We start from the raw sequence: 24,661 nt of genomic DNA on the forward strand, positions 1-24,661 counted from the left end.
CCACCGCGTGGAGTGAGTTGGGATGCCTACTCGGGAGCTGCATAAAAGTGTTTGAGAAAGGGAGATGCAGAGTGGAATACAAGTGTTTCCCGGGAGGGGCCGAGCGAAAGCAGCAGGTGGCCGGGGCTGGTGGAGCCCAGCGCGGGCGCACAGCGTCTCCGGCGCGGGTGTTCGGCGCAGCAGGCCCGCAGGAACCTCGGAGGCGCAGAGGTCCCGGGACCGCGGTGATTGACGCGGCTGCGATCGCGGGCAGGTGAGGGTGGGAGCGGAGGGCTGCGGCGGCGCCCGGGGGAGGGCACAGGCCCGGGAGGCCTCCGCCAAGGGCGCAACCGCGCGCAGCCGCCGGGCGCGAGGTGTTGACCGGCGTCCTAGCAACAGGCGGGCGCCGACCGCGGCACGGCAGGGCGCTGGCTGCAGGTGAGTGCGGCCGGGGGGTCCCCACGCCCACCCCCGTGGGGACTCTGCAGCCGGCTGCGTGGATGTGGAAACCGAGGCCGCTCTCTGGCCCCGCCGCTGCGGCGCTCGCCAGCTCCCCTTTCCCTCCCGAGGGCCGAGGCCCGCCCCCTCCCCGTCTCTCCCCCAGCCTCACTCCTCCCCGCGAGGCCTGGCCTCGGCCCCCGCCCGCGGACCGTCTGCTCCTGGGTGCCCGCGCCCCCCTCGGCACCGCCCCCGCACTAGCACTCCCGGATCCGCTCTCCACTTCTCCCGCCGCTTCCCCGCCTCTCCTGCGGCCGGCTGGTCTTTCTCCTCCGCCCCTGCAGCTCTGCCTCCCGCTCCCAGCGTGGTCTTCCGGGCCCCTTCCCACCTCGCCCCCTCAGCGAATTCATCCCTGGAAACCTGGACTCCAGCTCTGACGCCCCCTTCTTGTAATGGGTCTAGTGGGGGCCTAGGCTCAGCTTTGGTCTTACTTAGGGCCCTGTTCATGGCAGTTTGAAAGTTCGATTTTTCACAGGTCTCACTGAGTAACTTCTGCATTCTCAGAAAGCCAGGCATGCGCGGGCTCCCGGTGGAGGGTACAACCACGTTTGTAGATCTCAGAGCTGATGACTGCCTTTCCATCGCCCCCTAAAGAATTCGGTTGTGCTTCTGCTTAAGTGTTAACGACATGATTCCGGAATGGGTTTCATTTCGCTAATGATGCTGGAAGCTTGAAATTAACCCTTAAAAAGAAAAACAATCTATGGTATCTATTGGATAAAGAGAAAAATGAGTGTTAAGTGATTCCCAGTTTACGTAAACATCCCAGTTTATGTAAACACGTAGCCAAAAACTTTTTCGCTTTTAATCGTTAAACTTATTTTCTTTACTTCAAAGGTATGTGCTATGTATTTATATGGATTCATTTTAACTATGGTTCTTAAGCCAAAAGAGCTAACGGGGATTGGCAATGGGTAGAAACTGGAGAGCAACTGCTCTTGATTTTTAAATCTTAGTTTCGAGTTGTACTAACCATTTTTGAACACCATTTATTTATTTATTTTCTAATAATATTGAACTTGCCTTCTGAATTGTCATAGGCCATCTGAGGTTTTCTTAAGCCGACCAACCTTCTTGAATAAAAATCTTGTGCATTGCTACGGTTCACTAGACTTAGAAATACAATTTGAATAGATTCAAATGTTACATTTCTGTCAAAATTTATCTTGACCAAAATGAGTACGATTTTGCATTTCTTAGTTCTGTGTTAAGGGTCCTTCGAGAAGTTAGTGTATGGTATGTTGACTACCACAGCGTTAACATAATCTGTGTTAATTTCACATTATTTTCTTTAAAAATGTGCAAGAAGCAATCTTTATAAGATCACCGACACAAATGCTGTGTTTAAGATGGAAGGCAGAACTGTCCACCTAAGCCTTTCTGTGTAAGATAAAGCTATTTGCACTTATTTTACACTATTTTACACTTATTTGCACTTATTTTACACAACACTGGGAAACTTGAGAGTCTTACACATACAAATCAAAATATGTTTATGTGTTTAAACCTAAAGCTTTTCTCATCAATTAGCAATAGAAACAAAATGCTTGGAATACTAAAACAAACGCCCAGAACAAATTCGTGCACTAACTTCTACATTTTATTTCATGAACACTTTGGTATATATGTCTGGAACAGTTCCAGACCCTATCTGATCCAGTGCTTGTTTTTTATAACAAATATTTTGTAATGTTGCTTTACTATCCTGAAATCAAGATCACAGATTATAATCCTACATATTTAATATAGTTTAAATATCTATAGCTTGCTAACTATAAAATGAAAGAAAATAATTTAAACAAAATATCAGCATGTAGAGTACCACTACACTGGAGTATATGCAGAAGTAGTCAGACCTTACACAGAATTACTGTGAACACAGCAGCCCCAAATGCAGACTGATACAAACGTGTCATTGCAACTTAAATTTCTCAAATAACATTGCCATCAGTGTTGTCATTTTCCAAAATTCTGAGCTCTTGGTAAAATTCCATGTAAAACAAAGTATGTACAACCTTTCTTTCCTTTATGATTGCTACAGTTCTGGGAAATTCAGGGTGTATTAAAACTGTAACAAAATACTTTGCAATTTTTGCAAAGTGCAGAAAAATTCTAGGCTCAGATAGTGTTTATCTGAAGTTTTTCACTTACCAGATGCCTGGAAGTTACAGCAGAATTCTTCCTTCTGAGGTACTGTCCTGCACAAAAGGATATTTTACATCCTTGGTCCTCAACACTAAAGGCTGGTAATGCCCCCTTTCCTGTCATGTTGATAACTAGACATCTCTATAATATTTCTACACTCTTTATCAGCAGAAGGTACTGAACTTTTGTGATCCAATGATCTCCTGTGATTGAATTTAATAGTTCTAAGATTTAATACAGTACAGAATGTAAAATCTACAAGTCTAATCTTTGTACTTTGAACATTTGTAATAATGATGGGAGAAAAAAGCTAATTTTATTCTATATTTAACTTTATAACCGTTCTTCTAATATTCTGGAAGAAAGACTATATTGGTAAGTGTTATTACAAACGAGAAAACAAACAAGTATAGATTATCTGCAAAAAATGTCTTGTAATTTCCTTATAAAGTCAGAATTTGTTTTCTAATTGGTTCTTATTTAATGTTACAGATATTGTTATTTTTTAAAAGATCTTATTTTACAGACTAATTTCTATTAAGCCAATGTGAAATTTGTTTCACTTGAATTTGTTTTAAATTTTACTGCTAGACTCTTCGATAACTAATTTAGAAAAAAAGGCTGAAAGACTCTCACTTATTCCTATGTCTCTTACATTAACTCTTAAGAAGGTTGTGAATTATAGTAAATGTCATTCTGGGCAGGATATATGGGCAGGGAATGTGGTATTTGGATTGTCCAGATATTCTGGTAATAGGATCAATGTGTCCTATATCATTTTTCAGAAAAAAATATATTTCTTAATACTGTTCTTATTCTATTTCTTTTTTAACTGAGAAGGCACTTGGGGAACCCAAAGCTATCAGAATCATGTTAATCCATCATCACTGTGATGATGCAGATATTATCACTATAAGATACTTGGGATAAAGTCTTCCATTTAATAGTATAATTCTAAACAATGTATGTCCTGGTTCAAAGGAGTGTTTGTCCCTGAAAATGCTGGCTCCCAACAGAGCTGTGAACCAAAGCCCTGAATACTAACCTCTTTCATTTCTTTTTTCCACTCTTGGAGGTTTTTTTTGTTTGGGTTTTATGCCTATCTGTTTGAATCCTCTTTCTTAGGCCCCAGGGAATTAGAAAGAAGTTATTAATTTCAGGGCAGGCAAATACCAGAAAGTTCTTAAATACTAATTAGTTTTACCTAGCGCTGGTTTACCACTTTCTTGAACTGAAGAGCAATTAGATAATCTTAAAGAAATCACTCTTCTAAGATTAATAAGCAGAATGTGAGGTGGGGAGCACTAACGTTAAGTCTTGAAAATGAAAAATGTTTCAAGGAAAAGGTGGATGCTATTGTCTCTTTCTCTTTCTATTCTGATGTAGTGGTTGTGCTAAGCAGGTCTGAGCACTGGCGGGTCCCATGGGTGTGGCTCTGGCGAAATTGGCGCAGTGGACTGCTGCTGGACATGGAGCTGGAACCCTGGAAATCACCCCTCTAAATGAAGCGATATTGAAAGAAGTTATTACGTTTGTGGAGAGTTTTATCTATAAATATCCACAAGAGGCAAAATTTGTTTTTGTGGAACCACTTGAGTGGAACACAAGTTTGGAACCTTCAGAATTTGAATCAGGTTATGTTGTCAGGTAAGCCAGTTAATTGCTTCTAGTATTTAATATCTTCATTGTACACATCTTCATTGATTGGTTGTAGGTTTGGGGGCAAGTCACGTAACCTCTTTGAATCTCAGAAGTCCTCTAAACCAGGGATTGTGAACCAGAGACACAGGTGAAGTCCGAGGAGCTTTGGCTTGACCAACACAGTATCTATCTAAGTTTTAAATCTAAAGTTTTTAAACAAAATTTTAATTTTTGTGGGTAAATTTCTTTTGACATTATCCAGGTCACTACACTGCCAACATTCATTGCTGCCTTCTGCCTGGCCTTTCCACCCATATGTTTGTGTGTGTATATATGTGCACTTTTCAGAAATGGAATCTCGCTAAGTTGCCCAGGGTGGTCTCAAATACCTGGCCTCAAGTGATCCTCCTGCCTCAGCCTTCTAAAATGCTGAGCCACCATACCGGCTCATCCATATTCTTTTGAATTTTATTTTCGTAAGTTTGTGGGGTACTACTGTATTGCCTGAAGGATTCCAGGAGCCATTGCTTTCATGACCTCTGATGTAGAGAAAATCTCTTCTGGTATTTAAATTGATCAATTCCTGGGAATAACAGCAGGAGGTGGGGTGGGCAACTGATAAAGGATTAATTTTGATTTTGATCAATATAAGGGAGAGAATTCTTAAGACTTAGTACTGTCTTCAGATGAGAGCCTTTCAAATCTGAGATGAAAAAAAAAATTTACTTTTGTCTCAAACAGTGAATCTATCTCATTCAAACATGGCTAAAATACACACACACACACACATAAATTATATAAACATAAATATAATTGTATAAGAATGTATTATTTCATTACACATTATAATTATACAAGAAATAAGCTAACAAATATACACACAGACATATATAGGTACACACACACACACACACACACACACCCCTATATATATATTTTGCCAGCCTCAGTTTGTTTTTACACCTTAGGCATTCTATTTTTTACTGCCTTGTTCTTCGGTTTGGATGTGAACTATTAAAGTCTGATCATGTCAGAAAAAGTTCCCTAGCTAGCCAAAGCTTCCTGTAGCTGCTGTTTCCCTTTTCTCCCTTTGGGATTATTTGTGAGAATAAAGTCAGAATTTCATTTTTAGAACTTCAGCAAAACCATTCTTAAACTGCATTTCAAGAGCTCTTTAATTCTTATATTGGTCAGGCTTCTCTCTGAGTTGTTTGAAATCTTTTTTTTTTTTTTTTTTTTTCCTGCAGATGGAGTCTTGCTCTTTTGTCCAGTGGCATGATCTTGGCTCACTGCAACTTCCGCCTCCCAGGTTCAAGCAATTCTCTTGCCTCAGTTCTTCCTAGTAGCTGGGATTACATGTGCCCGCCACCATGCCTGGTGAATTTTTTTGTATTTTAGGAGAGACGGGATTTCACCATGTTGCCCAGGCTGGTCTCGAACTCCTGAGCTCAGGCAATCCACCTGCCTTGGCCTCCCAAAATGCTGGGATTACAGGTGTGAGCCACCGCGCCTAGCCTGAAATCTTATTTTTTTTTTAATGGTGCATTTTTATTTCTAACTATGCCAGTGGTAACTTTCTTCAGAAGTGATTGTCATTTCAGCTTTCTTCCTAACCTTTGAAATATGATCTCCTACATAAAACCAATTAAAAACATATTAACTACCCTGCTGATCGAGGTGGCTCACACTTGTAATCCCAGCACTTTGAGAGGCTGAGGTGGACAGATCACCAGAGATCAGAATTTAAAGACCAGCCTGGCCAACATGGTGAAACCCTGTCTCTACTAAAAATACAAAACTTAACCTGCTGTGATGGTGCATGCCTGTAATCCCAGCTACTCTGGAGGTTGAGGCAGGAGAATTGCTTGGTTCTGGGAGGTGGAGGTTGCAGTGAGTGAGATTGCACCACTGCACTCCAGCCTGGGCGAAAAAGCAAAACTCTATCTCAAAAAAAAATATTAATTACTATTTTTTACAAAAATGCATTTAAAGCAGATGATAGAAAAGAATATCATGATTGTAATTGTTTTGCCTCTGTACGAATTTTTGCTCCAAGCACAAACATGACCACATCTGCCCTCCAGGCTCTGACACACATGACTCAAATCTGTCACTGCTTCTCCTCTATTCTTGTTCAGATTCTTTTTGCTTTACTTCTATTCTTATATCTCAGCACACATTTATTTATTTATTTATTTATTATTAATTTGAGACAGGGTCTGGTTCTGTTGCCTACACTGGAGTGCAGTGGCATGATCATAGCTCACTGCAGCCTCCAACTTCTGGGTTGAATGGACCCTCCCACCTCACCCCCTCCCCCCCCAACAAGCAGCTAGGACTATAGGCACATACTACCATGCCCTGTCAATTTTTCTATTTTTTTTTGTAGAGACACTATCTCCCTATGTTGCTCTGACTGATCTTGTACCGTTGGCCTCAAGAGATCCTTCCACCTTGGCCTTCTGAATTGCTGGTGTTTCAGACCTAAGCGACTGTGCCCAGTTTTGCATGCAGTCTTTATGCACAATGTTCCCTCCTAAGAAGGACATTTTGACATTTTGAAACAATTACCCCTTGATTTTTATACTTTGGTCACATTTACTGTGCAACTTTTCCTTGGGCTAATTTCTCAATCCATTCTTTTTGTGTCTGACCTTCATTGATGATATCTTTGATGATGGAAGGGTAGAGAGAGGTATTGCTGTTATATGAGAAGGAAACCATGCTTGCCTGGCTCTGATGAAAACCATGACTGCCTTGAAGAAGGCAAAGGGTACAGCTGAGATTTTAGTCATAATGGAAAATACCAGATGCTTTAACATCCAGGTTTTGACTATACCCCGGTCTACTCCCCAAACCAAAGAAAATTCAGTAAGCCATAGCCAATCAGGGTTTGCCACATCAACCAGTGATGTCAACCAGAGATATTCTCTACTGCCCAGAGATTGATTATCAAAACAGTCCCCATGACCTCATTCATTGCCCTTTAGACCAAGCACACACTTTTGGCTTCTCTCCTGTTAGTACACTATTTATACATTTATTGAAAATTGGGAAGCTACTTTCCTTCCAGACGGGATTCAGGTCTGGGCATCCATGTGTAAGGCCAAGATTATCCTGAAGGATTTGAGCTTGGAGTCTCCAGATGTTTTTCTACCAAATAGAAATGTCCTTGGATATTTAGAGTAAAGGTGGATGCCTCTCCTTGTGGGTAGACCTCTCAGGCCTCTTATTCCAAGACAAGTTAAGTTTTATCTACACTGGAATTCTGCCGAAGTAGGTAAGTCACCCTTTTTTGGTTGGTCTCTGCAGACATTGATGGGAATATATTTATATTTGTGGCCTTAGCGCTCATTTGATGTTGTACATTTCAAATGCACTCTGGGCAACAGTCAGTAAAAGTTGATCATCCTTTTTCTGATTAGACTAATGAGGATCTGATACTGAAATAGATACTTTAGTCACACACTAGAAAGGTTTTATGTTTCATCAACTGCCTTCTCTACTTTTGTGCCGATTATAGCACTGTCCATGTTACCTGATTTGTCTTTTCCTTAGAATTATTCTCAGTGTTTTCATCCTGTTATAACATTTGTCGTCATCTGTCCATGCTCAGTTTTGGGGTGGGGGCTGGGGGTCAAATAGTTCTACTTTCATTTCATGGAAATCACAGACCTCTTTTTCATTCATTCATTCATTCATTCATTCATTCATTCATTTATTTGAGACTGAATTTCACTCTTGTTGCCCAGGCTAGAGTGCAGTGGGGCACTCTCAACTCACCGCAGCCTCCACCTCCCAGGTTCAAGCCATTCTCCTGCCACAGCCTCCCGAGTAGCTGGGATTACAGGCTTGTGCCATCACACCGGGCTAATTTTTGTATTTTTAGTAGAGACACCGTTTCTCCATGTTGTTATGGCCGATCTCAAACTCCTGATCTCAGGGGATCTGCCTGCCTTGGCCCCCAAAGTGCTGGGATTACAGGCGTGAGCCACCGCACTCAGCCAGGTCTCTTTTTTATTATCATTTACAATTGCTTTTGTTCTTATCAGGCAGGATGAAATTCATAATCTTCCTAAAACACCTCAGAATGAAGCCTAAGTCTGTTGTAAACTAAGAACAAATGACACCACTCAATGGCAATACCATCTGTGGCACACAGAACGAAGGCACTTTGATTCTTTCGAATGTGGCTTGGGAAATTTATAAATTGGATAAGCGTCCAGAATCACGTGAAAATGCTATTACCTGATTTTTTTTTCCTTCTCTGGGAGAACTACAGTATGTTTTTTTGAATCAAATGTGCTATAATGTTGCCATATTTTAGTTTTAAATTCTGATTCCACCGCATCTCAGTGATATATATACATTGAGATAAAAATATATTCTGGTAGGAGTTGGGAAAGGAAGTCAGGTTGCCTGAGCAATGGCTGTCTTCCCCTCAAGAATGCACAATTCACACATAGTTCATACCTTTCTGGACCTTAGTTTTGTCATCAATATCATGAAAGGCGGAATTTACATGATCTCTAAGGTTACACTCAACCTATAAAATAATATTGTTTTATGAGACAATAATTATTGCATTTTGGTAAAATTTCTAAGTCACAGTAGTAGGATCAGTGCCATAAGTTTTGTTATTGAGCTGTTTATTTTTTTGTCCCTGAAAACTGCTAAATAGTTTCTTAGCTATAGCCTTACTTTCTATATTACTATTTAGACATGCATTTATTAAGTAATAAGACACTAAATGAGCTGGGTGTGGTGGCCCATACCAGTAAGCCCAGAACTCTGCAAGGTGGAGATGGGAGACTCACTCGAACCCAGGAGTTCAAGGCTAGCCTGGGCAACATAGCAAGACCTTATCTCTAAAAAATAAATAATAAATAACTAAAGAGACAAATAAATAAACAGCCAGGAGTGGTGGCACGCAGCTGCAGTCCCAGCTACTTGGGAGGCTGAGGGAGAAGGATCCCTTGAGCCCAGGAGTTTGAGGCTGCAGGGAGCTATGACTGTGCCACCGTACTCCAGCCTGGGTGACGGAGCAAGATCCTAGCTCTTAAAAAACAACAAACAAACAAAAAAACCCCACTAAACTCGATACACTGGGGATTAAAGAAAAAAGACATTTTCCTGCTTTCTTGCTTTAGAATATAAACAGAATTTTTAGCTCCTTTCGACAATTCTGGTTTAAAAGTCTCTCCATCAGGCTACTGGAGTTTTCAATAGCTTATTCTTCTGACCTTCGCAAGGTGGGTGCAGCGTTTTCTTTCCAAGAGCTCATTCTCTAGGTGTTAGAAACTGTGAGCCTGAAAACTGAAACTTCCTCTTCAAAATTCTTTGTATAGCTGGCGTTTTTTTTTTTTTTTAATCTATTTTTATTTTAACTTTTTGGGATGGGGTCTCACTCTGTCACTCAGGTTGGAGTGCAGTGGTGTATGATGTCAGCTCACTGCAACCTCCACCTCCTGGGTTCAAGTGATCTTCCCACCTCAGCCTCCCAAGTAGCTGGGACCACAGGCATGTGCCACCACTCCTGGTTGATGTAGCTGGCATTTTATTTCTTACTTCTCTGTTAAGTTACAGGCTTCAACTGGTAGGAGCAATGAAAAAATGTCACCTGTGCCCTTGGGTTTCTCACCAGGAGTTTCTCTCTTTCCAAGTAGCTTGCTATCTGTGGCATTCCGTCAGCCTATTGCTTAGCCCTCTTTCCATCCACTTAGCATAGGTGGCCAGCCCTTGATGTGAGTAACCTTTAGGTAACAGGCCTTTAAGAAATCTCTTTAGTCCTAAGGACATTATTCCAGAAGCTTAATTTTAGAGAAAATATACATTTTGTACACAATGCATGTCCTTGGCAAGTCTACATATTTTATTCATTCATTTATTCCACAGATATTTACTAAATGCCTTCTGTGTGCAGTTCCTACCTGAAGTCCTGGAGATAGGGTAGTCCCTACCTGCACCCAGAAGAATCGGGCTGATAAAGTCCCTCTGTGAGCCCTCTTTTGCTGCTGTAACACATTGCCACAAACCTAATGTTTTAACACACACAAATGTATTATCTTATAGTTCTAGAGGTCAGAAGTCTAAAATGAATCTGCAGGCTAAAAGCAAGGTATTGATAGGGTTGCATTCCTTCTGGAGGCTCAAGAAGAATTTATTCTTTGCCTTTCAAGCTTCTAGAGGCCCCTCTGTTCCTTGGCTTATGGCTCCTTGGCTCACGGCCCCACATCACTCCCACCACTGCTTCTATCAGCTTATCCCTGTCACTGCTTCTGTCCTTCCTGTCTTCCTAAGAACCCTGGTGATTATGTTTGGCTCCCTCCAGATGCCCAGAATAGTCTCCCCATCTCAGGATCCTTGACTTAATTTCCATGCAAAGCCCGTTTTGCCATGTAAGATGGCATGTTCATAGGTTTTGGGGATTAGGATGTGGCCATTATTCTGTCTCCCATAGTTCATCTCCTCTCGTTTCTATTCCAGTGAGATCATCAGCAGTAAGTAATGTGGGTCGGTCAGATTTACTTTTTCTGATGAACTAGCAACATTTTACATCTCTACATCTAAAAGCACTTCAAAATATGTTAGATTAGGCCAGGCGTGATGGCTCACGCCTGTAATCCCAGCACTTTGGGAGGCTGAAGCGGGTGGATCCCTTGAGCTCAGAAATTCAAGACCTGCCTGCCCAACATGGTGTAGCCCCATATCTACGAAAACTACAAAAATTAGCCAGGTGTGGTGGTGTGCGCCTCTAGTCTCAGTTCCTTGGGAAGCTGAGGTGGGAGGATTGCTTGAGCCTGTTAGGAGGCAGAAGTTGCAGTGACCTGAGATTGCACCACTGCACTCTAGCCTGGGTGACAGAGGGAGACCGTCTCAAAAAAAAAGAAAGAAAAAAAAAAAAAAGCTAGATCAGGTGTTAAGGTGTCAGCAGTTTCATCGGAGATGGCCTCCTGTAATACAAAACCTGGACAGTTTAGTTAATGTGGTAAGTGGTGGAAATCTATAGAAATATTACTTTCATAAAAACATCTTAATATTTTTTAAATGTCAACCTGAAAAAAATCATTAAAATGGATAGAAGCACAAAGCTAGGAGACTCAATAACTTTTGATCAGGAAAAGCCCATTTAGAAAAACTGCCTATTATCCCAAGGCAAACTAAATGAAGTTTAGAGTGGGAAAGGAATCCACAGAGAGGATCTAGTTTGCCTTGAGTTTGCTTTTTTTTCATAGCTTTTTTTTTTCATAAACACAGTGTAGCCAAGAAAACCCCTAACCACTAATTACTGTGGTGTAAAAATTTTTATAAATAAAATAACATTAGAAATCCCCAAAGCATAAACGATTTTGCGGAACCAATGATTTTTTAAATGTGCCAGAAATCAACAAGTTTTAGAGAAACAAAACCAAAAACTGTGACTATTTGAGTTAAATTGTGAATTCAAGAAATTGCTAAAAAAAAAAAAAATTCTTCCTTGGATATATCCTACTGATCAGTATGGTTGCTGATAAGTTTCAGGATGTAAGAGTTTGAGTGTGGAAGAAAGTGGGAAAATAGATGAGCTCCTAACCAGATGTATTTATATTTTCTCTATTTTATAATGAAATATAGGAATAATCTGTCTAAATGTCTAAAATTTAATTTCTGCTGGTCTCCAGGTAGCATGAAGCTTTCAATTTTTTATTTTTATTTTTAGTGAAACAACAGTCATATCAGAAGAAGTTGACAAAAATGGACAGCCTTTGCTATTTCTCTCTGTACCACAAATTAAAATTAGGAGCTTTGGGCAGCTGTCACGCTTGTTATTTATTGCCAAAACTGCGAAGCTGAAGGAAGCACAAGCGTGTGTTGAAGGTGATCTTAGGCCTCCAGTCTGTAATTTGCACTTGTAGAAACAGTCTTGCTGGGGAACTGGGGAAAGGGTGGGAGGGTCATTTGTTAGAGTCTCTTGAAAAAAGCTCTACAATCTACAAGGTGGAAAGTCAAATGCACAACTTCATGAAAACGTTATTAATTTTCCTTGGCTGCAATATTATGCTCCTATCAAATTTCTGCTTGAAAATGAAAGGCCTGCTACATTACCACTAGTAAGTTTCTAGGTTTCTAGTTTTAGCATGCGGTTTGAAAAAGAACCTTCTCAGCTTCTGGAAAGCACAGGGGGCTGTAGCCTGTTAGGTCAGTGTCAGGAGAGAAGACAGACGACAAGGGCCGGCCTCTGAATCCACTCTCTCCCTCGGCATACTGCCATGATGAATGAAAATCTGTTTCCTTTAAAATGAATGTGCACTCTTCCTTTAGCAGAGACAGCCTTTAATAATCTCTTTCCACTTTTCTCAGTCGTATTCCGCTGTGGACCTCACAGCCTTCTGTGAATAGTTACAGTCATTCAACACTGTGGCAAATTTTTTTCTTCTTCTTAAAGATATGTGGTGTTCACACTATCATCTAATCATCTAACATGCAATTGCCTGCTATAATCATGTTGTAAATGTTTCTTATGAGTAGAAATACCTAATCATAGGTAATAATGTATGTGTTTTTCTTTTTGGAATTACGTGACCAGTGGGTTTCTGGCACATGGTATTTGAATTTTGCCCATTTCTGTATGAGATGGGAAGATAGTCTTTTTTTTTTTTTTAAGATCTCAACCTCAGGACTGCAGGGTTTTTATTTTTTATGTCTTGCCTATTATTCCTTATTAGGTGAGAGTATCAAATCTTGAAGAGTAAAGCTGAATTCAAGAAGATAGTTAATTGATGGATTGTTCATTCAATTCAACTTAATTGACAGACATAATACGTAGATTTCTATATAGCCAAATACTTATCCATTAGCTAAATACTTATCCTTTGCTGCATTTCACTGTTTCTGCAAGAATTTTGCCTTAGTTTCAGGTCCGTGTTGCGTGGTACATGGCAGGTTTGTGTCATTCCTCAGAATTCACCAGCTATATCTTTTTGTAAATTTCTATTGTGATGACAGCCATAAGGCTGTTAAGTTGAGATGATCAATAAATGGTTAATTCCTTGGTATTCTTTGCTTTGCTCTTCTTTCTCCCAGTGAAGTCCTTTTTCTCAGCCCAAAGGCCGTGGCATGTCCCATGGCCACATGGGAAGCTTAATGCCATCACTACACTTTTCTTCATGTCATTTAAGTCAAGCTTTCTAAATTAGTCTCATAGGCCTTCCTCCCCCAACCCCGTCTCAATGTATATATATTTTCATCTTTCTCAAATTTTTCTATTCTAAACAAGGGTTTTCCCCTTTCTCCTTCATTTTCAACCATATTGGGTTTTGACATTTACGAAATTCTGTTTTCAGCATCTCTAGGTTCAACTTTCACATGTATCAGTCTTGATCATGAAGTAGTGTTTTTCAATGTAATTTTAATATATATATGTATGTATATATGTATGTGCTGCTAGATGTGCTTTCCAACTCTAAGATCACATGGCATTGTGAATATGAAGCAGTTTGAATAGGCGCAGAAGACTGGTAGTGGGTTTGTAGGCTTAGGAAAGCATGCTATTTTGGAAAGAACGCCTTTATAAATACCCAGCACTGGTACACACACACACACATGCACATATAGTTCTATGATTCTTCTAAGGAGAACATTATTTCTCTATCTTCAAATAAATTTCTGATACACTAATTGAATGTACATTCTGAACAATGCCTCACAGCCAATGAAAGAAGAAATAATGAATGGAGGTGTTGGTCTTTGTGCTATTACGGAGATATGTAGATGATATTACAATATTAACTGGAGCATCTCATGAGATAGAAGAAAGTTCCTAAAAGCAATGGAATCTCAGACATTGAGATGAATTCTAATTGGGTGGATTAGAAAAAGCTTGATGAAAGAAACACATTTGAATAGACTCTGAAGGATTTATTAGTCTTAATGTTTGTTGTGCTAGAAGACAAAAGGGTAATTTTTATTTGTCTCCTTTTTTTGTTGTTGTTGTTATTGTCAGCTAACAGAGACCCCATAGTAAAAATCCTGGGCTCCGATTATAATGCAATGAAAGAAGACTCAATTGCATTAAGTATTCTTGATAAAATTACCAGAGATGATGATCCTGAAAGTGAAATTAAGAAGAAGATTGCTATGCTGCTTAAGCAATTGGATCAGCACCTCCTCAATCATTCTCTAAAACATATTTCGTTGTGAGTCTTTTAAAAAGGAACCTCTATTGTGTTGAGCCAAGATTGCACCACTGCACTCCAGCCAGGGTGACAGAGCAAAACTCTGTCTCAAAATAGATGGATAAATAAGTAATAAATAAATTTAAATTAAAAAAAAGAACCTTTAAAAATTAGTTACAAAGTTGCCTTTAGAGTTTAGAAAAGACACACAAGAAAAATGAAGTATGGGAGTTATTGCTATGGATTTAACTTTACATTTTATTGGAACAAACAATTTTCTTGGGATTAATTTATTCTAGTTCTAAAAATTAAAAGTTGCAGGTAACATCACTAAAATATTCTGGTGGGGTTTCATGCAATTCTGAAGACATCAGGTGGCCTTATTATTTTCAAAGGTTCTTAAGACTATTATGCAAATTATTAAATTATAATGCCAATATCATGTAGAGCTTGTATAGTCCAAAGCATGTTCATTTTTCTAATATTTTTACTATTAGAATATTATCAGTACAAAATAAAGTGAATATTTAATGGAGTACGTTTAATGTTGCATTAAACATGAATAACTAATGTCCTGATGTGTTGACAGTGCTGCTATAAAATTATAGCACAGCTAAAATTAACTGCAATTTTAATTATAAAAAAAGACATTTATCATGATATAATGAAATGTGTTCATGTTTTTCCTGTAGATTCTGTTTAAAGTATTTAAACTGACATTTTAAATATTTATTTCAGAGAAATAAGTTTAAATCCCATGACAGTGAAGAAGGATATAGAACTGCTCAAACGTTTCTCGGGAAAAGGAGACCAAACAGTCTTGGAATCTATTGAATATACTTCAGGTTTGATGCTTTCTCAGGCTCATTTTATGTTATTTATGTTATTATAATTATATTTTCAAAATGCTTTCAATGTCTACATTACAAGAGAGGGTTTAAGAAGGGGAAAACTTAAAATTTCCACAATATTTATTTTGTGGAAGCCAACACCTTTTTACCAAACTCTAGATTAAGGAACTCTTGCTAATTGCTTGATGATTGGTTTCAGATTATGAATTTTCAAATGGATGTCGAGCCCCACCTTGGAGACAAATTCATGGGGAAATTTGTTATGTGCTGGTGAAACCTCACGATAGTGAGACTCTGTGCATTACTTGCAGTGCAGGAGGAGTATTTTTAAATGGTGTAAGTAAATTTTTAAAAACGTAACTAAAGCCAGTGGACTTTGGGTGTGAGCTGTAAATGTCTCAAGGGTTGTGTCCCAATGACCACAGAGAATGAATTATCATTCTGTGGGATGGAAGCTGATTCCCTTGATATATGCTTGCTGGGCAAATCCAAAATAACTTCAGAATTAGCTCTCTTATTCCCCACTGCAGGTCATTAAGCCAATCTGATAAGAAATGGGCTTCCAAGTGACCCATTCCACATTAGAAAGGTTTTTAACATAATGACTTCACTGTTCATTACACAGCTACCAAAGGATAGAAAGGACAGAAGAGGAGCATTGAGGTAATACAGATGTCATAACTGCAGCTTGCATCCTAAGAGTTGGAGGGACAAATGGACAGAGAGGGGCTTATCTAATTGTAGAAGATTGGAGACAGTGCCCCATGAAGCCAGGATCCAGACCTCTGGGGAGGGCCCCCTTCTAGGCTGTGCTGGTCCCCACAGAGTTCAGACCTCCTCCATGAGGTGGGCTCCAGATCTCTGGAGAGTGGGCACTGCCCAGTTAATGCTGGTACCTCGGGAAGAGGATCCTTGTAGAGCTGGCAGATCTGGGACCCAGACCTTTGAATGTGGAACACTGGATTGCTGATAGTGATATTTCCCAGGGGGTGTGGTGAGCCTGGTTCTGGGACTGTGAGAAAGAAACTAACCTGGAAACTGGAACCAACTGTTTCTACTGGACGCAGCTGCCACTGCAAGGAAGGAAGGGCCGTTGCTGGGTGACTCTAGCAGGGACAGTGGGCCAGCAGGAAGGAGCAGGTCCCTCCTTCCTCTCCCAGCCCTTCAGTCTTCCTTTAGCTGATTCTAATGACAGAGCCTAACCTAGCCTGGCAAAGGAGAAATACAACAATGCAGATTCCCTGCCTGAGTAGCACAAAGTAGAGGCTGGGTGGCTAGGCTTTGAGCTGAGTGATAAACAGCACACAGTGTTCTAGGTTAAAACATTTTAGACTCATCCCTATTCACAGAACCAGCTAGAAGGAGCTTAGCTTTCACCTCTGCAACATCCTGCCTTCAGTATCTTCAACATAAATGTGAAACTCAGAAGCAAAATTCTACAAGGAGCACCCAAGTCCTGAATGGGGACCCAGCCATCACAGGGGACTGCTGGGAGGGTTATGACACCTTGGCTTGGGTGGGTACCAAAATGCAGGCGCCTATTTTCTGATTACCTGTAGGCATCTTTCTGACATGCCTTTTGGTGCTTTTCTTATTAGCATGACACTGAGCTCATTTCTACAAAGAGGAAGTGGAAAAATAAGATTTTGCTTTGATATCTTAGAAAAATGAAATCTCTAATTACGAATAAAGAGACAAAAGGAGAAATGAGTTTTTTTTGACCTTCTGGAGGTGGGCAGGGAGTCTTTATTTCTATCAAAAGTTATTATTGATTTATGTACATACAACTTATTTAGCATGGAAATATTTAAGTATCCCTTTAAGTTTAAAAAAAATGAAAGACAAGGACCATAAAACTACTCAATAATTACAACTAAATTTAAAACACACAAGTCATATGTATAGAAATGTTTTTGTGTATACAGTTATATATAACACACTACAGTTATATATTTATATATATACAGTTATGTGATGTGTGTGTATACATATATATATTGTGTTGTAGAGGAACAGAAAATGTAGGGAAGAAAAGGAAAATGAAGAAAGGAAAGAGAGGAAGAGAGTGGGAGACACATGGGTGTATGGACAGATCGTTACATAGAGATCTAGAAAATAAGCCTATAGCAACCATGCCACAGACGGAAGAACAGAGTGTGACGAACAGGAACATTGGCCTTTTCATGGTGAAATTCTAACCTTGGAGCCTTTTATGACTTCATCAACTAAGGCTCCTGAAGTCATAATGCATTTTCAGAGTAGAGGAGAGTGGAGAGAAGGAAGCTTTCACTCCTCTGCTGGATAGCAGAGTGCCTTACATGCATATAGGAGGTACTCGGTAAATGCTTGCTGAATGAATAAACAATTCAGTGAATGAAGGAATGAATGAATGAAAGGATAAATAGATAACATTAAATTAAGGGGGAAGGATTTTGCCTATACATTCCATGTATAAAGACTACCATACAGATTCTTCAGGAATGAAAACAATACACATGCTTAGCTTGTGATATATTGATCAGGTTCTTATAATTGTTCTTATGTTAATCATAGAACTAAACTCTTTTTTCCCAAAGGGCAAAACAGATGATGAAGAGGACATTAATTATGAGAGAAAAGGTTCCATTTATAAAGATCTTGTCACATTTTTAAGAGAAAAATCACCACAATTTTTAGAAAATATGTCTAAACAAGTAAGTTTTATGGTTTCTTTTGAGCTTTCATAGCGTTATGTTACTAAACTACAACTTTCCATGGTACAAGAAAAACAGTAATTTTGCCTATTTTTGGATACTTTTTATTATTAGTGTTTTTTTTAACAACATAATATAAAAAATATTGTAAATGTACTATTGTTCAGGGTTCAGTGGCATTAATTACATTTACAATGTTGTACAAATATCACTATTGTTAAGTCTTTTTCATATCCCCAACTTAAACTACACCCATTAAGCAATAATTCACCATTTCTTCTCCCCCAACTTCCTGCTTAACTCCGATCTTTTGTCTTTTTCTATGAGGCTTCTTATTTTAGATATTTCACATCACTGGAATGGTACAATATTTGTCCTTTTGTGTTTGGCTTCTTTCACTTAGCATAGTGTTTCCAAGGCTCATCCATGCTACGGCTTGTATGCAAATTTCATTCTTTTTATACTTGAACACTATGTTGCTTATGTATGAACCACATTTGGTTTATTCATTCATCCACTGATGGACACTTGGGTTGTTTCTACCTTTTGGCTATTGTGAATAATGCCGCTATGAATATTGGGGTACAGGTATCTGTTGAGTTCTTATTTTCAATTCTTTTGGGTCTGTTCCTAAAAGTTTTGGTAAAAGTGGGCCGTATGGTAATTCTGTATTTAACTTTTGGAGGAGCTGCCAACCTGTTTTCAGCAGAGGCCACAGCATTTTCATTCCCACCAGCAATATCCAAAAATTCCACTTTCTTCACATCCTTGTTAACACTTCTTATTTTCTAGATTGTCGTTTAATTACAAACATCATAGCCAGTGTGAAGAGGTATCCCATTGTGACTTTGATTTGCATTTCCCTAACAATTAGTGATGTTGACCATATTTTCATGTGTTTGTTGGTTGTCTGTTTATCTTTTTTGAAGAAATGTCTATTTGAGTCCTTAGCCTATATTTTAAATTGATTCTTTTTGTTGAGTTTTCATTTTTGTATATACTGGATATTAACCCCTTATCAGATAGAAGGTTTAGAAATGTTTTCTCTTATTCCGTGGATTGCCTTTAACTTTCTTGATAGTGTTCTTTGACACACAAAAATTTTTAATTTTGTTGAAGCCCAATTTGCCTATTTTTTTCTTATGTTGCCTGTGCTTTTATTATCATATTTGAGAAATCATTGCCAAATCCAAGGTCATGAAAATTTGCCTCTATGTTTTTCTCTAAGGATTGTATAGTTCTCTAAGGATTGTATTAGCTCTTAAATTTAGGTGTTTGATCTCTTTTGAGTTGATTTTTGTCTATGGTGTAAGATAAGGCTCCAATTTCATTCTTTTGCGTGTGGATATTCAGTTTTCCCAGCACCATTTGTTGAAGAGATTGTTCTTTCTCCATTGGATGGTCTTGGCTTCCTTGTTGAAGATCAGTTGATCATAGATGGAAGAGTTTGCTTGGGGACTTTTAATTCTATTCCATTGGTCTATATGTCTCTCTTTATATCAGTATCACACTGTTTTGATTACTATAATTACATTAGTTTTGACATCAGGAAGTGTGAATCCTCAAACTTTGTTCTTGTTTTTTAATACTGTTTTGGCTATTTGATATTCCTTGACACTCTATATGAATTTTAGGCTTGGTTTTACATTTCTGCAAAAAATGCCATTGAGATTTTGATAGAGATTTCATTGAACTTATGAATTGCTTTACATAGTATTGCCATCTTAACCATACCAAGTCCTGTTTATGAACAGGAGATGTATTTCCATTTATTTGTGTATTTAATGGCTTTCAGCAATGTTTAGTGGCTTTCAGTGTGCAGGTTTTTCTCCTTTGTTACATTTACTCATTAATATTTTATTATTTTTGATGTTACTGTAAATGAAATTGTTTTCTAAATTTCATTTTTGATCATTCACTGGTAGTGTATAGAAATACAACTTTTTCAGTATTCAAATCAGATCTAATTTCTGAGTCTTAAAGTTAAGATTGGATTTCAAAACTTGACTGAATTCATTTAACTCTCTGTGTGTGTGTGTGTGTGTGTGTGTATTGTTAGGTTTTTCTGCATACAAGATCATGCCATCTGCATACAGAGTTAGTTTTGCTTCTTCCTTTCCCATTTAGACACTTTTACAATTTCTTTTTCTTGACTAATTACTGAGGCTAGGACTTCCTAGACTATGTTGAATAAGAGTGGTGAAAGCTGGCATACTTTTCTGATTTCTTATCTTTTTTTTTTTTTTTTTGAGATGGAGTCTCATTCTGTCACCCAGGCTGGAGTGCAGTGGCATAATTTTGGGTCACTGCAACCTTCACCTCTCCTCCCAGGTTCAAGTGGTTCTCGTGCCTCAGGCTCCCGAGTAGCTGGGATCACAGGCATCTGCTACCATGCCCAGCTAATATTTGGATTTTTAGTAGAGATGGGGTTTCAACATGTTGGCCAGGCTGGTCTTGAACTCCTGGCCTCAAATGATATGCCTGCCTTGGCCTCCCAAAGTGCTGGGATTACAGCTCGGAGCCACCATGCCTAGCCTGATTCCTGATCTTAATTGAAAAGCTTTTAGGCTTTCACTATTGATCCTGATTTTAGCTGTGGAATTTTCCTATACTGTATGTCCTTTAGCATGTTGAGGAAGTTTCCTTCTATTCAGTTTTTTTTTTTTCTTTTTCTTTTTTGAGACAGAGGCTTGCTCTTGGAGTGCAGTGGTGTAATCTTGGCTCACTGCAACCTCCACCTCCTGGGTTCATGCAATTCTTCTGTCTTAGCCTCCCGAGTAGCTGGGATTCCAAGCATATACCACCACACCCGGTATTTTTAATAGAGATGGGGTTTTGCCATGTTGGCCACACTGATCTCAAATTCCTAACCTCAGGTGGTCTACCTGCCTCCCAAAGTGCTGGGATTACAAGTATGAGCTACCATGCCCAGCCTCAGTTTTCCTTTTCTTGGTGCACCCATCATTTGGTAGACCTTCCTGAGAAAAAGATGCACATGGGACGGAAAAAAGGAGGATTTGCATATTAGAGAACACCTTTATTATTTTCTCACAGTTGTTTCTAGAGTAATGGTTTGAAATTTTTAATTTTTAGTTAGCATTTCAAAGGCTTATGTTTCTATGTGAACTGTTTTGGCTTTTTCCCTTCTTTGGGAGCCTTTAGGACCTTCCTTGGTGTTCTGTAATTTTTGTGGTATAGTTTATGCAGATTTTTGTTTGTTTTTGAGATTCATCTATGCTTTTCCATCTATCATTAATTTATTGCTTTTATGGATGTATATTATTTCATTGTATGGCTATGCCACAATTTGTTTATCCACTCACCTGTTAAGGGATATAGGGTCATTTCAGGTTTTGGGCTATTACAAATAAAACCACTAAGAACATTTTTGTACAAGGATTTGTATGATCATATAGTTTCATTATGCCTAGATAAAAACCTAAGAGTAAAATGGTAAGGTCACATGGTAGTTGTATGTTTAACTTTTTAAGCAACTGGTAAACTGCTCTCCATAGTGGTTGCAATAATATACATTGATGTTGGCAATGTATGAGAGTCCCAGTTCTTCCACATACCCAGCATTAACTGGTATTGCCACTCTTTTAACTACAGACATTCTAATAGTTGTATACTGGTATCACATTTGGTTTTAATTTGCATTTTTTGAATGCATCTTTTCATGTGTTTATTTGCCATTCACATAAATGTGGTAAAGTGTCTATTCAGACTCTTTGTCCATTTTTTTTATTGGGCTATTCAGTTTCTTATTGAGTTGTGACAGATCTTTATATATGTTCTTGGCTTATACATTCGGTGTGACAGATCTTTATATATGTTCTTGGCTTATATATTCTGTCAGATATTTGATTTATAAATATTTTGTCCCAATCTGGGTCTTGCATTTTAATTCTCCAGTGTCTTTCAAAGAGCAAATGTCTTCAATTTTGATAAAGTCCAACTTTTAAAAAAATTTTTTTCTTAAATTTATTTATTAGACTTTAAGTTCTGGGGTACATGTGCAAACTGTGCAGGTTTGTTGTATAGGTATACATGTGCCATGGTGGTGGTTTGCTACATCCATTGCCCTGTCATCTGCATTAGATATTTCTCCTAATGCTATCCTTCTGAAATCCCCCACCCCCCAGGCCCTGGTGTATGATGTTCCCCTCCCTGTGTCTGTATATTCTCATTTTTCAACACCCACTTATGAGAGAGAACATGCAGTATTTGGTTTTCTGTTCTTGTGTCAGTTTGCTGACAATGATGGTTTCCAGCTTCATCCATATCCCTGCAAAGGACATGAACTCCTCATTTTCTATGGCTGCATAGTATTCCATGGTGTATATGTGCCACATTTTCTTTATCCAGTCTATCATTGATGGGCATTTGAGTTGGTTCCAAGTCTTTGCTGTTGTGAACAGTGCCACAGTAAACATACGTGTGCATGTGTCTTTGTAATAGAATGATTTATATTCCTTTGAGTATATACCCAGTGATGGGATTGCTGGGTCAAATGGTATTTCTAGTTCTAGATCCTTGAGGAGTTGCCATACTGTCTTCCACAATGGTTGAATTAATTTACACTCCCACCAAACTGTGTAAAAGCATTCCTATTTCTCCACATCCTCTCCAGCATCTGTCATCTCCTGATTTTCTAATGATCACAGTTCTAACTGGCATGAGATGGTATCTCAATGTGATTTTGATTTGCATTTTTCTAATGACCAGTGATGAGCTTTTTCTCATGTTTGTTGGCTGCATAAATATCTTCTTTTGGAAAGTATCTATTCTTATCCTTTGCCCACTTCTTAATGGGGTTGTTTGTTTTTTTTCTTGTAAATTTGTTTAAGTTCTCTGTAGATTCTGGATATTAACCCTTTGTTAAATGGGTAGATTGCAAAAATTTTTTCCTATTATGTTGGTTGCCAGTTCACTCTATTGATAGTTTGTTTTGCTGTGCAGAAGCTCTTAAGTTTAATTAGATCCCATTTGTCTATTTTGGCTTTTGTTGCCATTGCTTTTGGTGTTTTAGCCATGAAGCCCTTGCCCATGCCTGTGTCCTGAATGGTATTGCCTAGGTGGTATTCTCGAGTTTTTATGGTGTTAGTTCTTTTGTTTAAATCTTTAATCCACCTAGAGTTAATTTTCGTATAAGGTGTGAGGAAGGGATCCAGTTTCAGCTTTCTGCTTATGGCTAGCCAGTTTTCACAACACCATTTATTAAATAGGGAATCCTTTCCCCATTGCTTGTTTTTGTCAGGTTTTTCAAAGATCAGATGATTGTAGTTGTGTGACGTTCTTTCTGAGGTCCCTGTTGTGTTCCGTTGGTCTATATCTCTGTTTTGGTACAGTATCATGCTGTTTTGATTACAGTAGCCTTGTAATGTAGTTTGAAGTCAGGTAGCATGATGCCTCCAGCTTTGTTTTTTTTTGTTGTTGTTTTTGTTTTTTTGCTTAGGATTGTCTTGGCTATGTGGGCTCTTTTTTGGTTCCATATGAAGTTTAAGGTGGTTTTTCTAATTCTGTGAAGAAAGTCATTGGTAGTTTGACGGGGGTAGCATTGAATCTATAAATTACTTTGGGCAGTATGGCCATTTTCACAATATTGATTCTTCCTAACCATGGGCATGGAGTATTTTTCTATCTGTTTGTGTCTTCTCTTATTTCCTTGATCAGTGGTTTGTAGTTCTCCTTGAAGAGGTCCTCCACACCCCTTGTTAGTTGTATTACTAGGTATTTTATTCTCTTTGTAGCAATTTTGAATGGGAGTTCACTCATGATTTGGCTCTGTTTGTCTGTTACTGGTGTATAGGAAGGCTTGCAATTTTTGCACATTTATTTTGTATCCTGAGACTTTGCTGAAGTTGCTTATCAGCTTAAGGAGATCTGGGGCTGAGACGATAGGGTTTTCTAAATATACAATTAGGTCATCTGCAAACAGGGACCATTTGATGTCCTCTCTTCCGATTCAAATACCTTTTCTTTCTCTTGCCTGATAGCCCTAGCCAGAACTTCCAATACTATGCTGAATAGCAGTGGTGAGAGATGGCATCCTTGTCTTGTGCCAGTTTTCAAAGGGAATGCTTCCAGTTTTTGCCCATTCAGCATGCTATTGGCTGTGGATTTGTCATAAATAGCTCTTATTACTTTGAGATACAATCCATTGATACCTAGTTTATTGAGAATTTTTAGGATAAAGGTTGTTGAGTTTTGTTGAAGGCCTTCTCTGCATCTATTGAGATTATCATCTGGTTTTTGTCTTTGGTTCTGTTTATGTGATGGATTACGTTTATAGATTTTCAGATCTTGAACCAGCCTTACATCCCTGAGATGAAGCCAACTTGATCATGATGTATAAGCTTTTTGATATGCTATTGGATTTGGTTTGCCAGTATTTTATTGAAGATTCTTGCATCAATGTTCATCACGGATATTGGCCTGAAATCTTTTTAAATTGTGTCTCTGCCAGGTTTTGGTATCAGGATGATGTTGGTCTCATAATATGAGTTAGGGAGGATTCCCTCTTTTTGTATTGTTTGGGACAGTTTCAGAAGGAATGGTACCAGCTCCTCTTTGTACCTCTGGTAGAATTTGGCTGTGAGCCCAAATGGTCCTAGAGTTTTTTTGGTTGGTAGGCTATTAATTGCTACCTCAACTTCAGACCTTGTTATCGGTCTATTCAGGAATTCAACTTATTCCT

At 38.8% G+C, this 24,661-nt stretch overlaps 1 protein-coding gene across 1 annotated transcript in view; it reads left to right on the top strand.

Moving 5' to 3' along the window:
• The first annotated feature begins 308 nt into the window (after positions 1-308).
• ARMC4 (armadillo repeat containing 4) overlaps positions 309-24,661 on the top strand; it is a 152,490-nt gene continuing 128,137 nt past the window's right edge. Inside the window, exons 1-7 of the mRNA XM_032243789.1 lie at positions 309-417; positions 4,009-4,269; positions 11,963-12,120; positions 14,246-14,438; positions 15,156-15,262; positions 15,468-15,604; positions 17,845-17,961. Of these exons, the coding sequence (XP_032099680.1) occupies positions 4,046-4,269; positions 11,963-12,120; positions 14,246-14,438; positions 15,156-15,262; positions 15,468-15,604; positions 17,845-17,961 (936 nt within the window). The 5' untranslated portion in view covers positions 309-417; positions 4,009-4,045. The remainder of the gene's footprint in view (positions 418-4,008; positions 4,270-11,962; positions 12,121-14,245; positions 14,439-15,155; positions 15,263-15,467; positions 15,605-17,844; positions 17,962-24,661) is intronic.

The sequence above is a fragment of the Sapajus apella genome, unplaced genomic scaffold (genome assembly GCF_009761245.1).
Source record: "Sapajus apella isolate SASKATOON/1434 unplaced genomic scaffold, GSC_monkey_1.0 scaffold53, whole genome shotgun sequence".
Classification (NCBI taxonomy): domain Eukaryota; kingdom Metazoa; phylum Chordata; class Mammalia; order Primates; family Cebidae; genus Sapajus; species Sapajus apella.